At 44.8% G+C, this 21,534-nt stretch overlaps 1 protein-coding gene across 3 annotated transcripts; it reads right to left on the minus strand.

Moving 5' to 3' along the window:
• Positions 1 to 1,099: 1,099 nt before the first annotated feature.
• On the minus strand, positions 1,100 to 20,275 carry LOC140508231 (uncharacterized). Of its 3 annotated transcripts, XM_072616018.1 has the most exons (6): positions 20,082 to 20,275; positions 19,386 to 19,591; positions 18,208 to 18,360; positions 11,661 to 11,787; positions 10,462 to 10,557; positions 1,100 to 4,458 (listed from the first exon to the last, which is right to left on the minus strand). In XM_072616018.1, exons 3-6 carry the CDS (start codon positions 18,238 to 18,240, stop codon positions 2,894 to 2,896), a joined length of 1,821 nt encoding a protein of 606 aa, XP_072472119.1. In that variant the 5' UTR covers positions 18,241 to 18,360; positions 19,386 to 19,591; positions 20,082 to 20,275; the 3' UTR covers positions 1,100 to 2,893. The 3 variants fall into 3 exon arrangements, with proteins under 3 accessions (XP_072472119.1, XP_072472121.1, XP_072472120.1); XM_072616020.1 differs by lacking the exons at positions 11,661 to 11,787; positions 18,208 to 18,360; positions 19,386 to 19,591; positions 20,082 to 20,275 and adding an exon at positions 6,683 to 6,777 and having other exon boundaries at positions 10,462 to 10,548; XM_072616019.1 differs by lacking the exons at positions 10,462 to 10,557; positions 11,661 to 11,787; positions 18,208 to 18,360; positions 19,386 to 19,591; positions 20,082 to 20,275 and adding an exon at positions 10,049 to 10,318.
• Between the last annotated feature and the right edge of the window lie 1,259 nt (positions 20,276 to 21,534).

A 21,534-nucleotide genomic window follows, 5' to 3' on the forward strand; every position in this document is an offset into this window, starting at 1 on the left:
TTATTATTGCTGTCTTCATTGCCTCCTCCTTTAACTTTCTCATACAGTCCCTAAACAAATACTAAGGTCTATCTCCACTAGGCCACATACAGTCAGTAGGATACTTCCTGTTGCATCCATTCACAGCTAAAGCTAATAGATTAATCACATTATTACCTACTTGCATATGATAATCCCTAAGAGCTTGCTGTACAAAAAGATTCTAATACCTATAAATTTCAAGCAATCAATGGTATCTATTGATACTCCTTTGGCCCCTTCATCACCGATTTTCACCATCATATTAATGATTTTTCCATTTTTTGGATGAATCTACTCAAAATATCTGTGACTTCCTGCTGAGCAAAATCCTCAATTACTTCCCTAAACACTGTGTGCCCCATCCCACCCCAGTTCTCCTACTTCCTTCTTAGTATTGGGTGAATATCTGTACTCGTATAAGTCTCCTCATCTGTTGCATTTTCCTCCCATGCATTCTCTAGGCAATCGTTGGGGCCCCAATTAGGCCCAACCTGTGCAAGGGCTGCATGCACATTCCTTTTGTTAGTTTTCCACTTCCTTTCAGCTAAATGAATAGTAGCTTGTTCTTCTACCACTTGAGATCCCCCAGCTTGCTTTTCTGAAAGACAGTCTTAATGCTGTGGCACAGAAAGATTCCCATGCAAATCAGTCAACTCACTTTCCATCTGAGCTTTCTCTTCCAGCAGCTTGTCTCTGCTTTTACACATACGGCAATAACTTGTTAGCAAGTCCCAGCTTCCCCTACACGTGCCTGCCAGTTCTTTCCCCGATTCTATTGGTATTCTTTGCAAACATCTTTCCAATTCTCTAAGTTCTCCCTTCTGTAGCCTCAATTCCCAGTTTTCAAAGAGCTCTGTGCTTTTAACCCATTCTCTTGATAGGGAGGAATAAGGTAAATCCTCCCATCCCAGGATATCCACTTCTCTCTCTAAAGCCCTTCTGCCTTCAAATAGAGGTCTGATACTTCACGATCCCATCCTTGTTGCCAAATGTAGCACCAACATGATATTTACAATGCTTACGGAGGCCATGAATATGCCAGTGTAATTCTAAATCACAAAATATAACACTCTCCACATGGAAGACAGAAACATTTATTCAAACATCAGAAAGCCTAATCCCAACATCAGAAAGCCAAATCCATCATAACAACAAAGAAATCTATACACAATAACAATTCAGGGGGCACCCCCATCCCCAAACCTTTCCCCTGCTAGGGCTTTCCCACAAATGAATTTTCACAGCTTGCTGCCTCCTTCCTCTCTCTCCCTCAGCTCTAACTGCCCTAACCACTTCCTCTCAGCTCTACTCCACACTTCCTGTTCCACTGAAATAGTAATTTAAATGGGAAGAACTTTCCCAATCATTAATAGGCCCATGTGACCTGCCTGAGGGGGTGAATCAAAAAGGGTGGAACAGGAAGAGACAGAGCTAGAGCAGAGCTGAGAGGAAATTGGTCAGAGCAGTCAGAACTGAAGTAGAGAGAAAGTCAAACAGCTAGATTCATGAGTGTTGGTTTCTTTGTGGGAAGGCCTGATAATGTGTACAGACCTCTTGGCTACTACGATGGATTTTTTTGTTACTATGATGGATTTGGCATTCTGGTGTTGGGATTTGACTTTCTGGTGTCTGAATAAATGTTTTGCTTCTGTTTTCCATGTGGAGAGTCTGTTGTATTTCGTGATTCAGAATTGTGCTGGCATATTCGTGGCTGTTGTAGCATTGTAATTATATGTTGGTGCTATATCTACCCATTTAGCAAGCTCCTCCCACCACAGACTCATGTGACTCAGGCTTCCATGTGACTCAAAGAAGTCACATGGGCCTATTAATAGATGGGAAAAATCTTCCCACTAAGCAAAAATACGTTAACAATACACTGCTCCTCATCCCCGACGTTCAAGTTGTTGTCCAAACCTGTTGTCTTCACCTAAACAGCATCTAATATCCTCTTTTCCCTCTGACTCAGCCCCCACCCTGGCATAGACCCTTAATACCTTACATCTGGACCAGGGCAATAGCTGCTGGGTGATTTGCCTTTCTCCAATCTCTCCTCAATCCAGCCCATCCTCCAACTCAATAAGCTTCACTGGCCTCTATTCCCTCCAGAAGCAAATACAAAATCTTCCATGTGGCATCCAAAGCTCATTATAGCTCCTTCTATCTTTCCAGTCATATTGTACCTTATACCACCCCATAATGTAGTTTTTGATCCAGTGACACTAGGCTTCTGGCTGTTCCTTACACAACATCCTCCATCTCCCACCTCCCTGCATTCCCTTTGGCCATGCCCCTGCCTGGCTGTAATCATCTCCATACCATTACCCCTTGCCTGACTCTCCTTACCATCCCCACTGCCTGGCTCTGCTCTTCATCCTCACACTCCTATCTTCCTTCAAGTCTCAGCTAAAATAGCACCTTCCCCAGGAAGCTCTTCTCTATCCCCCTTAATTCTAGGGCATTTCTTCTGTTGGTTATCCTTAGTTATAGCAAGTGTTACATCAGAAATGAACAATAAAATCATTATATCCAAAAGAGAGGATGCCTTCAACATTGGCAAAAATGTTGAAGAAACTATCGGTACTTGATTTTTTATTTTAAAATTCACAAGCATGAAATAAAATGAACCTATTCTATTAAAGTTTTATAATGTTTACTATTAATATAATACATGAAATATGCATGTCACCATTGAGCAGATTCATAGTTTTTCTCTATTATGAATCATATGATATAAAGAGCTGATCTCTGACTGAAGGTCTTCTCACATTGAATTGATATAGAACTTTTTCCCAGAAGGAATCTTCTGATATCTGATGAGCTCTATACTCTATTTGAATGCCTTTTGTCATTCAGTACAGTGATAAGATTTCTATCTATCATGAATTCTCCTATGGGAAATAAGCGATGACTGTTGTCGGAAGGTTTTACCACACTGATAGCATTCATAAGGTTTCTCTCCAGTGTGGATTCTTTGATGTAGAACAAGATGGGAGCTGAGTCTGAAAGCTTTTCCACATTGATTACATTCATAAGGTTTCTCTCCAGTGTGAATTCTCTGATGTAGAGCAAGTTTGGAGTTGAAACTGAAACTCTTTCCACATTGATTACATTCATAAGGTTTCTCTCCATTGTGGATTCTCTTATGTTCAGCAAGATTGGAGCTCTGTCTGAAATTCTTTCCACATTGATTACATTTATAAGGTTTTTCTCCAGTGTGAATTCTCTGATGTTTAGCAAGGCTCGAGCTCTGTGTAAAAGCCTTTCCACATTGATTACATTCATAAGGTTTCTCTCCAGTGTGAACTCTCTGGTGTAGAGCAAGATGTGAAGTGTTTGTGAAAGTCTTTCCACACTGATTACATTCATACAGTTTCTCTCCAGTGTGGATTCTCTGATGTAGAGCAAGTTTGGAGTTGCACCTGAAAGTCTTTCCACACTGATTACATTCATAAGGTTTCTCACCAGTGTGAATTTTCTGATGATTAGCAAGACTTGAGCTATGTCTGAAACTCTTTCCACATTGATTACATTGATATGGTTTTTCTCCAGTGTGGATTCTCTTGTGTTCAGCAAGGTTGGAGCTCTGTCTGAAACTCTTTCCACATTGATTACATTCATAAGGTTTCTCTCCCGTATGGATTCTCTGATGTTCAGCAAGACTGGAGCTGTGTCGGAAAGCCTTTCCACATTTATCACATTCAAAAGGTTTTTCTCCAGTATGGATTCTCTGATGTTCAGCAAGACTGGACTTTTGTCTGAAAATTTTTCTGCAATGATTGCATTCATAAAGTTTCTTTTCAGTGTGTCTTCTCTGATGTAAAATAAGGGATGAGTTTTCACTGAAAGTTTTATCACATTCATGAGAATTCTCTCTAGTATGAATTCTTTGGTGGGAAATAAGGGATGCATGTAGCTTAAAGGCTTTACCACATTCATTACATCCATAATATTTCTTTCCATTTTGAATTTTCTGGTGGTCAATGTGCTTTGAATTATGACTGAAGGCCTTCTCTCCTTCATTATAGAGACAAAGCAATTCTCTAGTGTGATTTTTCTGATGTCTAATTAGTTCTGAGTTCAAACTGAATGTCATCTCACATTGAGAAGTTAGCACTTCTGGAGGCTTCCCATGAGACTCATCAAGCGCCACCTGCTCAGTAAAGCTTTCCCTATATTTATGATCCTGTGAACAGTTGTTCCCTGAGGTCATTTTCTCACAGTGAATTAGGGCTGAACATTGTCTGAAACTCTTTCCATCTGTATTAAATTCACAGTGACTCTTTTGTTTTTTCTTAATCTTGATATTAGAGTTACAGATTTCTCTCAAACTGAAGTCACCGTGACCATTTTTCATGAATCTTTGCTGGCATGATTCTTCTGAAGAAATTTTCAGCTTGGAAGTAGCCTTCCTCATTTCAAACCTTGTCTCTCCATCTGAAGGAAACAAAGAAAAATATATAGTGACACATACACATACACACAAACATATCCTCCTCCCTCCATTGACAGGAAGTATCTGATTTGTAATCTATTTCCCTAGGGAAAAAGAAGCCTTCAAAATTAAATGAGCAGAATCATTCATTTGAAAGTGCCATTAGTTCACATTACCAGAATGATTTCATTTACAAAGACCTTCACACACAATAACATTGGATACTCAAAACAAACCTGCAACATAGGACCAGCATTCCTATTCTATTCCCAAGTCAAGCCATGAGCACATGATGACAGAATGGCCAGTCCTGCAACTGAGCCAAAACTCAAGTCCTGTGACTGGGCATGCTCTGTTCACAGTTCTAGAAACTATTTTATTATTGAATGTATATTTGTTTGCATTTATAAGTGTGTGTAAACAGTAGTTTTAACAAGTGCCTGATGTAAGTAGTGCACCTGGCATGTCTACAATATTATTTTAAAGGTATTGCTGCATAAGTATAAGTTAATGAACAGTATGACAAAGGTACTGTAAAGAATTTGTTTGAGTTCAGACATTTTTGAAATGGAAATTTGGTTGGATTTTCTAAAGGTTTAATTCTTGCTGCATTCTTTAGTTAATTTAATTGTGCTTATTAAAAATGGTGATTACCAGTTTGCACTCAGTTGTTAGAAAAAATAGTTTCTTTGGGAAGGCATCACTAAGTTCCCTGATCATAGGGAGTGAACCAGTATCTCACCCTGGAATGGAAGGCCACCATTACCAAGTACCAGGATTAGACAATGACCCCTGACCCAATCGGTTCCAGGCCAGTCTCGGGTGAGTATTTCCCTTCTTAATGACTGTATATCCCTCTATGTCATTGCCCTTCAGTGACTTGTCAGCATATTTGGGGAATTCCCAGAGGTTAAGATTCTGGTTCTCTGCATTGACTGTGGGTATCATACTTTTGGTGTAAGGAAGTCTTTAAGTAAAGAAGTCTTAGATCTTTGCCTGAGGCTCAGGAAAAGTACACAACTCCCAGGAGCCAGTGGCAGGATTAGAATGCATGTCTTTTTCCAATCATGTCCAATACTCTTTATACTCATATAAGCAACCCAAGTTTGGGGTGTGCAGCCCACCCATGAGTACAGATGCTGCATCTCCAGCAGGGGGAGCCTCCTGCTCTATGGGACCCTGAAGAGAAGGGACAGGAAACCTCAGGGGACAGGTTCCTGAGACCCCTGTCTTCTTCCACTGGTGGAACTGCTGGTCTCCAAGGCAATACCATTAACCAGTGAGGATCCTGTACCTCTGGAGACCTGCCAGAAGCAAGACCCCCACATTCCCAAGAGGCATGTGCTCCCCATTTCTGCCCAGTCTCTTTCTGCTCCCCAACACTCTGCAATACTTCTGCTGCACTTCCAGTTCTTTCTTCAAATGCCATACTTTTTTGGGGCATTTTTGTTTCCTCCTCTTTCTCTTTTTTGGCCAGTTCTGACACATTATCAGTCATTCTCTGTAAATTCCATCTGCTAAGCTGAGCAATAGATCTGTTGTTGTGGAGCAATTTTCAATATTATATCCAACTTTTCTTATATTGTATTCAGATACACAGATTTGCCATTTCTGGAATATATACTAAATATTCATATTATTCTACTTCCTAGCATGTCTATAGGCATAGGTTAATTCCCTCAATGATCCCCTTTATTTTTTTCTCTTCTCATGTCTAAGACTACGTCATGACTGCCAACCTTATTTGTCCATTCATCTGAGGCATGCTATATTTCATTCTGGCCCATCACTTTTTCAGGACAACCATTATCTATTTTTAAAAATTTATCTTTGAATGCTTCTGCTCCTTAATTTTAAAAAAGCCCCAAGTTCTTGTAATAAATAGAATTTTTAAAAAAGATTTAAACATTTGTTATCCAAAACCAGTTATGTCCTATACTGGTCCTTGAGTCTGTCATCCTTCCATCAGAAAGTGGACAATAGGCTTCATTCTTGGTCCTACCGTAGCCCCAGTCATTTGGTGGCTGATGAACCCTCTGGGGCTTCATATCATGGTCTAAGGAGTTTGAGGGAAAAATTCCTTAATGGAACACTTAGTAGGAAATAATCGCCAAATCTTGTTATATAGAAATGAAATAAATGTGAATACATCATTTTTCTTTGGGAAAGCAAGTATAGACATGTTCCAAGTATAATAGTTTTCTTACTGCAGTGATTCCAACATACCACGAACAGGCATCCAGTGATTACACTTCTAAGGGCAACACGTTCCTTTAGATTCTCAATCCAGCATCAAATTGTTTCCCAACAGCCAGAAAGGTCTGAAATTCAAATGCAAATTGGTTCCCAGTGGATGGTCCCAGGCATGCCCTTGTGGTCACTTGGTTTCTGTCACACTACACTACAGCAGTCATTCCCAGGTCACCTTGTAAGCACATCTCATCAGCAGGGTAATCGCCAGATCGAGATGTTACAGATACGTGCACAGATGGCAGGCTCTTTGGAAACACCTTACAAGTGATCTTGAAAACGTCCAGGATCATCGCAACTGCTCTACAAAAAATTGGCTCTTATTATATAGCTTTTCTGCTATTTTCTGGTTTGGATTTATCCTATATTTAACTTAATACTCTTCAATCAAGCAGATTTCCAAAGGAATTTGTTGGCACCATGGGCCACTCATTCAGAAGAGTTTTTATGAGAGCATAACTACTGTGCCAGTGGTAGAAAGAAAAAAAAGTTATACCTGAAGACATTCTTTCCTTAGAAAAGTTTTTTTTAACATGTAAACATTGTTTAAAACAAACACAATACATGCAATTGACCTTCAAGTACATTGATCACTTAATACAATACTTATCATTAGCCAGTAGAAAAACATCTTTCCTATAGCACCTAACAATTCATTCGTTCATTTTGTTCACTTAAAACAAAAACATTCCCAACTTTCAGCAAGGTAACTCGTAAAGTTCTCCTTCCATTTCCCACCTTATTCATGTGTGAAGGAACATTTTCATTACAGTCTGGTTTTACTATTTTCTGTTCAACTCTGCTATGCTCAAACTGCCATTCTCCTACAAGGCTGTGACCTCTATCCAAAGCCTGGAATCTAGTGTCTCTCCTTTGGTCACATGTAGGTTCTAGCCTCAGTCCTGCTTTCTGTCTTCTTTTACCTTATCACCTACAAGGAGTTACCTTTGTCCAGTTCTAATGTGGATGGGACCTGACCAGACTTAATACTGGAGATCCCAAAGCTTGCTGGAGGGTGTCTTGCTATGGGACACCTGGGAATTTATCTCCCGTCTCCCTAAATTGAGGGTGGCAGTCACCTATGTGAATCTGATTCTCTAAGAATGGAGACACAGATCATGAAAGGAACTTGACTTGATGGCAAGCCTCAGCCTTGGATTACTTCAGCTAAAACACTGGTCATTGGTCTTACTCGTGTGCTACTGAATAGAAAGGGAGAAAACTATGAAACCAGCTTGCCTGGGTCCTCTACAAATTTAGGTCACATCCTCTCAGCTACAACCTGACTGGGGCAAAGCAGTGCTTTGGCATCTCCATAAGTGACTCCCATTCCCATTCACCACAGCAGCCTTTCTGGATCTTTTCATTCCTCTCCAGCTCTGCCACATGACTTGCTCCCACCAACACCCTCAGCTGAGAACTTGGTTTCATATTTTACTGAAACAATGGGACACACACCAAGAATGCTCCTGCCTCCTCCTTATCTCACATCAATCAGATAACCTTCTTTTCCTCCTTTATTTCTTTCTGTCATGAAAAGGGGTCCCTTTTCTTGACAAGGCAAACATGCCCAAGTGATCCCCTTCTATCCTATCTACTCCTCCAGCATATTCCCTACTCTACCATCTCCATTTTCCACTAATTTTCAATCTTTTGCTTTCTGTTGGCTTTTTTCCTACTGCCACAAATGAAACCATTTTGCGGGGGGTCTCAATGTAATGGTAATGTAAATGGGAAGATCTTTTCCATTCATTAATAGGCCCATGTGACCTGCTTAAATCACATGGAAGCCTAGTCACATGTGGTGGGAGGAGCTTACTGAATGGGTAGAACAGGGAGGGTGGAGCAGAACTTAGAGGAAGTTGATAAGAGCAGTTAAGAGAGGAGAGAGGAAACAGGCAGGTACAGCTAGTCTTGTAAGTGTTTGCTTGTGTGAAGGTCCTGTGGGAGAAGGGGATGGAATGGGAGAGGAGAGGGGGAGGAAGGCTTGGGAATGGCTTTGTCCCCTGCAGTGTAATGTGTATTGACTTCTTGGTTACTATGATAGATTTGGCTTTCTGGTGTATGAATAATTGTTTTTCTTCTGCCTTCTATATGGAGGATCAGTTATACCTTGTAATTCAGAACTATGCCAGCATATTCATAGTCACCATTAGTGCTGTGACTATTACTTTGGCAATACAGTCTCAAACAACCCTCCCTTTATCCATCCACCCCCAGTAGATATTATCCTATGTCTCTTCCCTTTCATGGCTAAACACCTAGAGATGGCCATCTACACTTTAGGTTTCTGACTCTTTTACTCTTACTTCCTAAAAACTCTGCAGTCCAGCTCCAAGCTTCACTGTTCAATGGAAACTCCTCCCTCCAAAGTGACCAGTGATCTCCTAATTGCTAAATCAAAGGCCCTTTTTTCAGTCCTCATCCTTCTTGACCTCTCTTCAGCTTCTGACACTGTCACTCACCCCCTTTCCTTGATACTCCCTTCCCTCTAGGTTTTGATGACACTCCTCTCTTTGGGTTCTTCTCCTATCATGTCCCAAATTAATCTCATTAACTTTCCTCCAACCCTCCCATCTTCCTACTTTCCTTACACTGTCTAGATCACCCTCCTGATTATCCAGGCTCATAATAGAGATGTCATCCACTGCTCACTGTCTCTCAGGCTCATACTATCTCCCTCCCTCCATCTTCAATCTTTTGGGAAGTGCTGTTGTTTCTACCTTGGTAACATCTTTCACATCCATCCCCCCCTCTCTCCCTTCTAGGTTCACACCCCAATTACCTCACACTTGCAGTTTTGAAAAAGTGTGCTGTTTGGTCTCACTGTTTGAGTCTCTCCCTAGACCTGTCAATGCTCTACCCCACTGTCAAATTCACCTTCCTAAAGCTCACATCTGGCCACATCACTGCCTCCTCAAATAAACTGCAATGGCTCCCTAGCAACAGGATGACATATATAGTTCTCTCTTGATCTGTTAAAGGCCTTCCTCATCTGCCCCTCTCCACCCTTTCCAGTCTTCCTTCATCTCATGCCACTCCATATATACTATAATCCAGTAACAAAGGCCTCCTTCCTATGCCTTGAACAGGACAAACTCTCCAGTCTCCATGGGTTTTCTCTGGCTGCCCATCATGCCTGAAATGCTTCCCCTGGCTCCTCTGAAGCCCCAGCTCAAGCCCACCCTCCACAATGAGGCTTTTCCAACCCTCCTTGATCTAAGTGCCTTCCCTTCCTTGACAAGCTCCAAATTAACCTATATATAACAGGTTTTACAGCTTTGTCTATGTTGCCTTCCCCACCAGTCTGTGAACTCCTTGAGATCAGGGGACATCCCTCACCATTTTTTGAATTCTTGGAACTTAGCAGGAGGTCTCGCACACAGTAGTCACTTAATAAATGCTTGTTGACTTGCAGACAGTCTAGGAAAGAGCTTGTCTCAGACAGCCTGGGTTCTTTCTGTATATCTTCAGAGAGCTCCATGACCCAAAGTTCAAACGATGGATCTTACAGGATCATAGTTTTATCACTGAAACACAACTGAAAGGCCATGGTATCCAACCCCTTCATTTCACAGATGGGGAAACTGAGGTTCAGAGGTTCAGTGACTTTCCTGGGATTCCACTGTTAAAAAGTGTCAGAAAAAGAATTGCAAGTCAGGTCCTCCTGCCCCTAAGTCTAACACTTTCTTCACTGTGACATGTAGCTACCCTTGTACTAACAGCTCCCACAGACCTGTTTTCCCCTCACTCACCTGGACAGGAGGGTCTGGGGTCTTCTTGCTCCAGCATCCATGGGGCTTCCCCTTGTGCAAAATGGGAGATCAAACCTTCTCGGGGTACTGGAAGTCCTGGTCATGGGAATAAGGAAGGGAAGAGGATGGAAAAACACTGGTAACTTAGCTCTCTTTAGGGAAATGGGGCATGAAAGAAGGGTCACAGGAAGATTCCCAGGATGCCTCAAGAGCCTTTCCCATATTTAGCGTTGGGAGCTTTAGAGGGGGATCAGAAGGAGATCATGTGAAAGCCAATTTGGAAGCAGAAAATTCTGTTTTCTCCACTTCCCTCATGGAAGGATGGGTTGAATCCCCAGATTCCATTATCCAGAAGTTGAGGCAAATGGTAGTAAAGCGGAGAGAGAACTTTGTCCTGGATTCAAGAAGCTCTGAGTTCAAATCTGGAGTTAGACACTTATTAACAAAATGCCCTAGGCAAGTCACTTAACCTCTGCTTGCCTCAGTTTCTTCAACTGTAAAATATGGATAATAATATCATCTAACTCACAGACTTGTTATGAGGATCAAATGAAATAACTTTTTGGCACAATACTGACACATAGGAGGTACACATAAATGCTTGTATTCCCTTCCTTCCTTTCCTACCATTTCTGCTAGAATTCTGGTGAGTTAGGAAGGCCAAGGACACCTTTGGTATACCAGGCACCTAAGAGTAAAACCAGGAGCTGAGAGGACAACTTGATGCTTGTCAACAAGGAGAACCTTCCAAAGACCAGACCCAACCTAAAGGGGAAGAGGCTGCTGGGGGAGGAATGGGCTTCCCTGCATTTCCCATCTCCCAGAAAAAGCTGCCTGAGCAGTTTTCAGAAATCTGGCAGATAAAATTCATGTTCAAGGAGAGGTAAGACATGGTACAACTTCTGAGATTAGTCTGAGATTCCTCAATACCAGTTTGATCTTTGACCTCAGGCTCCCTAAAACTAGTAAGTGACGGCTTCAGGGGAAACAAAGGAAATCCCCAGCTCCCATGCACATGATGCAAAGACCTTTTACTGCAAAGGTAGGCAGCAGGAAGACTCTGTCTCTTGGACACAAGAGATCTACATCTTGGCCTTTCCAGTTATTGATACACAATGCTCCAAACCCTGAACACTATGGAGGGAAGGAAAGCAGTCTCTTTGATGGCAGATTCATAACTCTGAAGGAAGTCTCCTTACCCAGGGAGAGCAGGTTCCAGGCATTCTCCAGCATGACCTCCTTGTACAACTCCTTCTGAGGATGGTCCAAGAGGCCCCACTCCTCTGGGCTGAAGTCCATGGCTATATCCTGGAATGTCACTGACTCCTAAACCATCAAAAGTCACAGAATTTAGAGCTGAAAGAGACTCCAGAATTCAACTAGTCCAATGCTCATCAATTTACAGGAGGAAACTGAAGCCCAGAGAAGAGATTTGTCCAAAGGTCACCCCCTTGATGAGTGTCAGAGCCAACACTTAGAACAATTGTCATGAGAAACTCAATGGAATGTTGAGAAAAGGTTTTTATGTTAGCAGTTGGAATAAAATAGAGATATGTGTTTCTAGGAATTGCTTCTCCCTATGGAATCAGAGAAGTTATGTGATTAGAGATACACAAGGATCTCTGGAGGAGAAAGAGAAGGAATGTGAAATTTTTTCCTCATCAGAATAGACATTAGTGATATGTCTATAAAGAAAATTCTAGGAAGAGTTGGTAAGATGCCAGAAGGTTGTATAATAATGAGGTTGAGAAAGAGGAGGGAGTGTTTCCTGTGACCACTGAAAAGAGCATGAAGAAAAAGAAAAGCTCTTGTTTATTTCCTGAGTATCTGAAGTAAAATCTTACCTAGAAGAAAACATAAAAAAGGATTCTTAAGGGATATTAATCACAACCTAGACTGAACTGAGCAGTATGAACCTATTTCCAGTTAAGAGGAAAAGAGCCATTAATTGTTATATGGAGGGCTTGAGGTGACTGCGTGTATGATGAGTTATGGCCAAAACATCTCCAGTCTTTGCTTTATGGTTGCTTTCATTCATTAATGGCATATATGCATTCATTTTTCTACTTAGTTATAAAGAAATGAGTAACTAAGAAGAGGAAAAGAGGTTCTTTCATTTACTAACAAGTTAACATTTTATTTACCAAGGTTGGGATTTGATCAAATCCATAAGAAAGACACTGCCAGTTTCCTTGTGAGAAATAAAGGATCTCAGCAGACCCCGAGACCTCTGGCATTTGGGAGAACAAAACTCAAGAGAATGAACTGTGGCAGACTGATCACAACATACAAGAATGCTTGAACAGATCTGAAAATATGTTGATACTTGGGTTAGATCATCTGTGTCTCCAACCTTGTAAATGTAGGTACAGCCAACGTGCTAGGAATCTCATGGTCTTCTGTCTCATTTTCTTCCATTTCCTTAATAGATGTGACTCACTTTTTTAGAGTTTCTATTATTTTGGGGCAATTCTCTATCATGTGCATAAAATTTGTTTTGACTTTGTCACCACTTTTATCTCTTCTTTAAAACAGCAGATTCGTGCTGTTTAGAATTCATATTTCTCCTTTAACTTCTTTATGCCTACTATTTATTTCTATTTCTGAACAATTAAATTGATTGATCATTTTTCCATTTTTTTGAGATTCCCAAGGTGTTACATACCCTTCCTTTACACTAGAGTCTCTTGACTCTTTTTTTGCATTGTTGAGTCACTTCAGCCATGTCTCTCCACGACCTGATTTGGGGTTTTCATGGCAAAGATAGCGCAGTGGTTTGCCATTTCCTTCTCCAGCCCATTTTACAGATGAGGAACTAAAGCAAAGAGGGATAAATGACTTGTCCACAGTAATATAGTTACTAAGTGTCCAAGACCGGATTTGAACTCATGAAAATGAGCTTTCCTGATTCCAAGTCCAGTGCTCTGTGCACCTTGCCACCTAGTTGTGCTATCTATTGAGTCCCTGCTCTTCATTTCATAGCCTTTACTCACAGTGTGGACTTTCACTGGAGGAAGACAGTCCTTTTCTTGACTGATAATTGGTTACTTAACTCACTCCCAACAGAAATTTCCAAACTCCCACATCCATCCTTCACCATCAGGGGATGGTACCATGAACTCCAAACCTTCATTTAAGAAGAGAGCTCAGCTCACACACCCCCTCCCTTCTCACATGGCAGCCCTACCTTTGGGACTTCTCTGACCAACTTCTCTACCATGCACCAAGACACTTCCTCCTCCTGGACCATCTCATCAGTCTTGGTAGTATCCCTCAGCATTTCCTTCTGCCTCTCTGATTAGAGGGTGGGGCCATGAACTTTCATTTAAGAAGAAAGCCCAGCAGGCCCATCCCTTTTCTGACATGCCTGCACTGCTTCAGGACTTAATTTGACGGGCTTCTCCACTCTGCTCAGGGTCTGAGACTTTCTCCTGTACCTGAGACTTCAGCTTCTTTTTACATGTTGGCTTTCCTCACTAGATTATAAGCTCCTTGAGGGCAGGGACTGTCTTTGATTTTTTTATATTTGAATTTCCAGGCCTTTCTTAGCACTGGGTCTGGCACATAGTAGGTGCTTAATAAATACTGACTGACTATTGAGGGAATTAGGACATCAAGTGGTTAATTGTGGGAATTGAGTGAGCCACACTGACTCCATCTTGTGATGCAATTCTGGAGCTAGTTCAGTTGCCTTTCTATTCAATTATGGGTCTAATCGAACTTCTGTCATGTCAAAAAACTTTGATTCAATTGTGGGAATTGGGAGAAAACCTTATTACATTGTTGGAGCCTAGCCAAGCATGGCTGGGAAGCTGGACCACCTATGCTCACTGCTTAGAGATCTGTAATCAAGGACCTCAGTTGTGCTGGCCAGAAACTCGGTCAGACCCGAAGACTGATGCAATGAGTTTTCTCACTGTACATCAAAATAACCCACGATCAATTAGCTAGGGCTTCCACGCTCCTTTGATGGTTCACAGATGCTGGAGGGGACTGGGAGACTTCTTTTTCTGATCTCAGGCAATTTTACCTGTTCAGTTTCCCACCCCCAACTTGGAAAGTTCCTGATCTTTCATCCAACTATAAATTAGATGACCTAATATTGTGCTGTTTCCTTTTAATTAATTGACCTTATTTGATTCGTTGCTTTACTGTCTAAACGTCTGTCTCCCCTGTATTCAGGCCTAAGGAGAGGAAGTCTGTCCCTGTGTGTTGGGCAGCTGGTATGGATTGCTTAATAAATCAAGGTGCTCAGAAGATCCAGAGTGTGTTTTCTCAGTCACCTCGCTTTCACTAAGCATACTGGTGACCACCCAATCACCCTCATTTCAGCACCTCACCCCTGACTGTCCTTCCACAATCGAAGCCATTCAAGCTGAGCTGGTTCTGCTTCCAGACTCCTTTCAGAAGTCTCCAACATGATGTCCAATATCCTAAACTCACCATATCCTCAAGAGAACTTCTTACCTTCTCTCTCCCTGTCAAAGGCAGTCTCATGCTCCACCAACATATGCCTCATCCTCAACTCCCACTTCTCTCCCCTCTTATCCAATCTGGTGCCAAGGCCTGTGAATTGTACCTTGCAGCATCTCTCAGATATATCCCCCTCTCTCCTCTGATACTGCAACCACTCAGATACAGGCTGTCATGGGATCACCCTTAAACTGTTGCAATCACCTGCTGCTGGGTCAGCTGGCCTCAAGACTGCCCACTCCAATGCATCCTCCATTTGGCCCACAAAGGAACTTTCCTAAATCACAGATCTGACCCTGTGACTCCTTTCCTCAATCATCTCCAGTTTCCTGGACTCCCCCCCGACCTCCAGGATCAAGTAAAAATTCTGCATTCAAAGCCCTTCATGACCTAGACATCACCTGGTATTCCAGTCTTCTTACATCTTCTTTCCTGCCACCTCCTCACTCACACAATGATACTGGCCTCCTTGCTAATCCAGAAGACACTCCATCTTTTAGTTCAGGACAGTATCAGAGTTTGGTTCTTCCTAACTCCACACCCAGCTCTCTAACCACTGGGCCACCCTGCTGTGTACAAGACACCTTCAGGGAGATAGATATCAGTTTCACAGGGGAAGGCACCAGCTGCTTGGGGATCAGAAAAGCTGCCTGGAAAAGCTATGACTGGAGCTGAGCCTTGAAGGAAGCCAACGATTCTTTATTTTAAACAGGGGAAAGATTCCCATGAACAAGTAGAAGACAAAGAGGATTGATGAGGACAAAATTCCAATCATGAATTGCCATCATGTTCAGCTTCTTTTGAACAGTAAGTGACAACATCCATATGTTCCTTGTCTATATATCTTTCCCAAAGTTCTTCTCTGCCCTCCTGGGAATTTTAGCAAATGTTTTCTCTTTTAGGGGGAGTGGAGGGGAATCAGGAAACCCTAGTTAGAGGAACTATGGCTCACTAGATAAAATCCTGGACCTGGAAGCAGGAAGATCAGAGTTCAAATTCAGACTCAGACATTTACTAGCTATAGGGTCCTAGGGGAGTCACCTAACCATTTGCCTCAGTTTCCTCAACTGTGAAATAAAACAAATAGTGCCTGTCTCATGGGGTTGTGAGGATTATCAAAAGTGGATTTCAGGAAAAACCTAATTGGCTCCATTTTGTCGATTGTGATATTTCTTTGCCTTTCAGACCAATGCCTCTTTGACGGCACATTAAGTGTCCTTCAGGGTGACCCTTCCCCTTATTACAAAAGAAACTTTACAAGACTTTGAGAAATTCCACAAACTATTTCCTCCCTTCTCTTCATCCTATCAAGCAGAGTAAACAGTAGGAGCTTAACACGCACTAATTAACTGATGGATAATGAAAATACTCTTGCCTTTGGTCTGGTGCCAATCCTGTGCTTTTTAAAATATGTTGCCTCAGTTTACTTATCAGGTTCTTTTTAGTTATGACTCAGTTTACTTAAAATGGGGATAATAGTCACCTGCACCTCTCAGGGTTGTTGTGAGGATCAACTCAGATACTGAGAGTACCAATCTTAGCACCGTGCTGGGCACAGGGAGCCCACCATATAACTCTTACTTTTTATGATTACGTTTTCCCTGCAGAAGTGCTGTAACTGGTCTTACTCCACACTGTTTTCTACTGTCTGTGGTACACAAACACGCACACATACATGAACATATATATGGATCTATATGGAGATGTGCACACATGTAAATATGTCTTCTGTGGCACTGAAGGACACCGGTGGCCACGCCCTCCTGGTGGTGTGGGTCACATTCACGTGGTCTCCAAAATCTCAGTGTACCTGTCTGGTTGCTTCCTGTGCTATCCCTAGCAAGGACCCTGACAATTCTCACAACAGAGTCAAATGAAAACATCTATGAGGCCCACAGCACACAGCAGACATTACGTGACCAACCCCAAGTCCTTCTGGTCTTCCCACGCCTTCCTCCCTGCCTCCTCCTCTCTGACCCAGGGACACTGGTCTCCTGGCTGATGCTTGAACAAGACCCTCCATCTCCTGACCCTCTGCCTTCCAATGGCTGTTTCTCACCCTTGGAATGTCCTCCTTCCTCACCTGGGCCTTCACAATTAAGGTAAAGTCTCACCTTCTGAAAATCAGCTATTCCTGGTCCCTGAAACTGCCTGAGACACCCCCATCAGGGTGCCTCCCATTTGCCCTGTACAGAGTTTGTTTGCACACAGTTGCTGACAGGGTGTCTTCCTCATTAGACTAGGAGGATGATTTCTGCTCTGCTGACAGTCCTGCAAAGGACCAGACCTGGGGGAGCTTTCAAGGCTGTGCTCCAGGCCTGGCCAAGCAAGACTCAGGGTCAAGAGGTTTCTAGATCTCCAACTGCTGCAAGGGAGACCTTGGCCACTATAAGAGTAAGAGAATTTGAAGATCTTTCCTGCCTCTTAATAGGTCCATGTGACCTGCTTTGAACTTTGGCCCAGCCTACAGCCTGAATTACAGCGAGCTGATGGGGTGGGGGGGAGAAAGGGTGCAGCTGAGAGAGTGAGGCTGAGCTGAGAGAGAGAGTAGGCAGAGCTGAGCAGAGCAGCTAGTATGAGTGAGAGAGGGAGTGATTTTGCCTAAGGGAGCTTGTTTGTGGGGAGACCTGATGGAGGGAAGACTTAAGGATGGCTGTGCTCCCTGCATCGATAATGTGTATAGATTTCTTTGTTACTATGATGGATTTGACTTTCTGGTGTTTGAATAATATTTTGGTTTTGTCTTTGAGGAAGAGAGTTTATATTTTGCGAATTTACCCTGGAAATAAGCATGCACATCCATTGCAGCTGCTGTGGGCATCACATTGGCATTACAGCCAGAAGAGACAGAGAGGAGGAAGGAAATGTTCTGCATGTGTGTGTGTGTGTGTGTGTGTGTGTGTGTGTGTGTGTGTGTGTGTGTGTGAGTGTGTGTGTACATGTACATGTGTGGATGCTGGGCATGCAAAAAAAAAAAAGGGCAAAGACATGATCCTGAAGTGATACAAGATAGTGAAGTGGTGAACTTGTCAGGCAATTGTAATGGAGGAGAACGTAAAAAACAAACATGGGGGAGCAGAAATTGGAGGAGGGGAGTTGTTAGTGCACATGATGCCAAAGTGCCAATGCATCAGTTCAAAACCCAGGACAGAGCAGGACAGTGTCATTACTACTGTATTCAGTTTCCTGCCTGTTTTTGTAATGAAATGATCACAGCGAAGGTTATCACCAGCCTCATAATTTTGCTCAAGTCTAAGGACAGAGCACACTCACCTGGGCTGGGGGGCTGGGGCTCCCAGGGGCCATTCCCTCTGGCTCCAGGCTCCCTGCTTGGGTCAGGCCTTGGTGCTCTGCAGGCTGGGCTGGGGAGGGAGGATCCCAGAGGAGCAGAGGTCCTTCCTTTCTCTTCCCAGGCAGGAGGCTGGTCTACAGAGATTTACAAAGAGTGAGGCCCCACAGGGATTACAAAGGCCCTGGCCCTGCCCTCAGGGAAGGCCTCAACCAGCTGAAGGAAGGAGAAAGCAGGCAGGGTCAGGCTTGGAAATGAAGATGATCTGAACAGGAAGGCTACTCCCCTCCCCCTCTCACTGAGTCTCTTCTGCCCCCTCCTCTTACAGAGACCCAGGAGGCAGAAGGAGCTTTGGGATCCCAGGTGGGATGAGACCAGTCAGAGCCTTAATGGCTCCCGGGTCAGAGCTCTCCCTCCAAATGGTCCTCTGCCCTCCCTGCCTCCCTCTCCCCAACTCACCCAACAGAATCTACACAACAGGCTGACTGCTGGATCTAGGAGGGAGAGAAGGTTGAGGACAGGGGGACTCTGGGAAGGAGCTGCCAGGAATGACCAGGGCAAGCCTGAGGAGGGAGACACAATCCTGGCTGGGACTCCGTTGTCTGGTAGGGGGCCTGAGGGCCCAGACAAACAAGGGGGCAGGGCAGGAGGCCAGAGTAAGGAAGGCTCTTGGGAGCCAGGACAGTGTAATAAAGCTGGGTGGAAGAGAGGGGACATCTGAGTGAAAGAAGGGTTCCAGGAGAGCAGCTGAGCCTCAGCAGACAAAGTAACTATGTCCTGGGTCTCCCTAGGAGCTGGGGTTGGGGTGCGACTCCTGGGACCCTCTTTGGAGCTCAGCCTTGGAGGCTGCTTATCTGGGTCCCTGAAGGGAAACTGGGGCAAGATGGCAGGACTCCTGGGTCTTATAGGGAGCCAGGACACCCGGGTCCTGATGAAGAGGAAAAAGGCAGTACTCCTGTCTCCCTATGGGGGAAGACTGAATGTCAGGCAAGGATGATCCAATGGTATGAAATCCCAGGATATTTGAGATGGGACTGGGGGCCAGAGAGACAGTGTTGGGAGACAGGAAGGCTCCTGGTAGCTCTGGAGGACACTGAGCACGAGGTCACATGGGAAGGAAAGGGCAGCCAGTAGGAGCCAAGGGCTCCTGACTCAGACTTACCTGGGAACTACAGGCACAGTGTTGGCTTCTGGGGGGAAGAGAGGGGACATCTGAGTGACAGAAGGGTCCCAGGAGGGCAGCTGAGCCTGAACAGACCAAGTAACTGTGTGCTGGGTCTCCCTAGGAGCTGCGGTCAGGGTGGGACTCCTGGGACCCTCTTTGGAGCTTAGCCTTGGAGGCTGCTTATCTGGGTCCCTGAAGGTAACCTGGAGACAGGGAAGCAAATGCCTGGGATCTGAGAGGGAGCCAGCAGGAGAGCCACAGGTAAGGGAGGCCAGGTAGCAACTTTGGTGCCTGGGTCCTAGGTAGGTCCTGGAGGTAAGGAGGCAGGACTCCTGCATCCTTACAGGGAGCCAGGGCTGCTGGTGGGACAACAGAATCTCAGAACAGGAACTGGGGGCAGGGGGACAGGACACGGGGATCCTAATGGAGAGGCGGAAGGCAGTAATCCTGGGCCTCCAAGGGGGAAGTCTGAAGGTCAGCGAGTGTGAGCCAATGGTAAAGCTGGGGATGGTGCCCCACATTTGGGATGGGATGAAGAGCCTGGCCATGGGCAGGCATGGGGAGCCGGCCTTGGGAAGGAGGAGGGCCCCTGATGATCTGGAGGACACTCAGCAGGAGGTCAGACAGGGGGGACGAGACCCCAAGGCAGCCAGCAGACACTGAGCAGCGCCCAGCTCCCTGGCTCCGACCTACCTGGGGCTGCAGGCTCAGAGTTGGCTTCCGGAAAGCAGAGCGATCTCAGCTCCCAGGAAAGAAAGAAGGCAGAGCCATGATCTCGGCTCCAAGGGCTCCTGCTTCCAGCCAGCCCACCCCTGTCCAGTCCCGCCGAGACCCCAGGATCTTCCCTTTTCTCCAATGGCTCCCAGAGCCAGGTCCCCAGACCCTGCCCGCCTCTCCTCCCCAAGCCCTGCCCTCCATCACGTGGAATGCCTTGGCCAGTGAAATAACCTCTTCCACTCCAGACCCCTCCCAGGCCTCCACACTCCACCCCAGGGCTCAAATTCCACCTGGACCCCGACCCATCCAGAGAGTCCCCCTCCCACAGCCTCCCTCCCTCCCAGGTTCAGGGACTCGAACCCTCCTCCTTCTTATCCGAATTTGCTGGTCTTATTCCAGCTCCCCCCCACCCCTCACTCATCTTCTTCCAAACTAGGACACCCAGACCCTGCCCCCCTCCTGACTCCCCCAACCATCCCCTCCCCCACCAGGCAGGGTGTTCTCCCTGCAGCCTGGACCTCAGTCTCACCAGCCCAATTTCAGTCTCTTCCAGACTGGAGGGGTGAAGGGGCAGAGGAAGGGGGTCAGTGGTGGCCAGGAAGGAACAGGGACTGCAGAAGTAACTGAGTCCATCTCTGGGGCAGTCATAGAATCACATCTAGAGCTGATATCATCAAACCTGGTCCCCTCATTTTACAGACAGGGAAACTGAGCCCCAGAGAAGTGAAGGGACTGGCCCAAGGTCACCCAAGTCATCAATGTTGGAGGCAGAATTTGAACCCTGGCTGGACATCATATATCATCCACCCCCACCTGACCCTCCTGGACAACTCAACTCTGGGACAGGCTTTCCAGTTTCCCCAGAACAAAAAGGACCCCAAGCCCCACATTCCCTCCCTCCAACCTGGGCTTATCTTCTTACCTTCCTCCAGGTGAGTCCTATTTCAGACTTTCTTCCTTCTGGAAGCATCAGGGGCAGCTCATGGTGCAGTGGAGTAAGAACTGAGTTCAAATCCAGCCTCAGACACTGCTTAAGTGTGTGACTCTGGGCAAGGGACTTCACCTCTGTCTGCCTCAGTTTCCTCAGCTGTCCCTCCTAGGGTAATTGTGAGGCTCCAATGAGATAGTAATTGCAAAGTGTTTAGCTTTGACACACAGTACGTGCTGTATCGATGTTTCCTCTCCCTCCCCTCCCTCTGTCCACCTTATTCCAGACTCCTGTAATGCCCTTTGTGGCTTATCTCTGCCTGGTCCGATGATACCGTCCTTTAAGCCCAGCAGAGATGCACTTCAAGCAGGGAACCTGTCCCATCCCCCTATACCAGCCACCAGAGCCACAGTGGGTGCTCCCAAATGTTAGCTCTCAGCACCCTCATCACCCATGTCTTAGAATGTTTCTGTGTCGCCCCATCTGATGGGGTCTGCAGCG

This window comes from Notamacropus eugenii, chromosome 5 (assembly GCF_028372415.1).
Source record: "Notamacropus eugenii isolate mMacEug1 chromosome 5, mMacEug1.pri_v2, whole genome shotgun sequence".
In the NCBI taxonomy this organism is placed as follows: domain Eukaryota; kingdom Metazoa; phylum Chordata; class Mammalia; order Diprotodontia; family Macropodidae; genus Notamacropus; species Notamacropus eugenii.

What these genes read in the sequence shown, in the direction of transcription:
- LOC140508231 (XM_072616018.1), bottom strand. Translation starts at nt 18,240, where the DNA reads ATGGCCCCTGGGAGCCCCAGCCCCCCAGCCCAG. An exon ending in GCCCCAGCCCCCCAGCCCAG is followed by an intron (nt 11,788 to 18,207) that starts GTGAGTGTGCTC and finishes TTGATGGTTTAG; the next exon opens with GAGTCAGTGACATTCCAGGA. An exon ending in CCCCAGACCCTCCTGTCCAG is followed by an intron (nt 4,459 to 10,461) that starts GTGAGTGAGGGG and finishes TGTTTCCTTCAG; the next exon opens with ATGGAGAGACAAGGTTTGAA.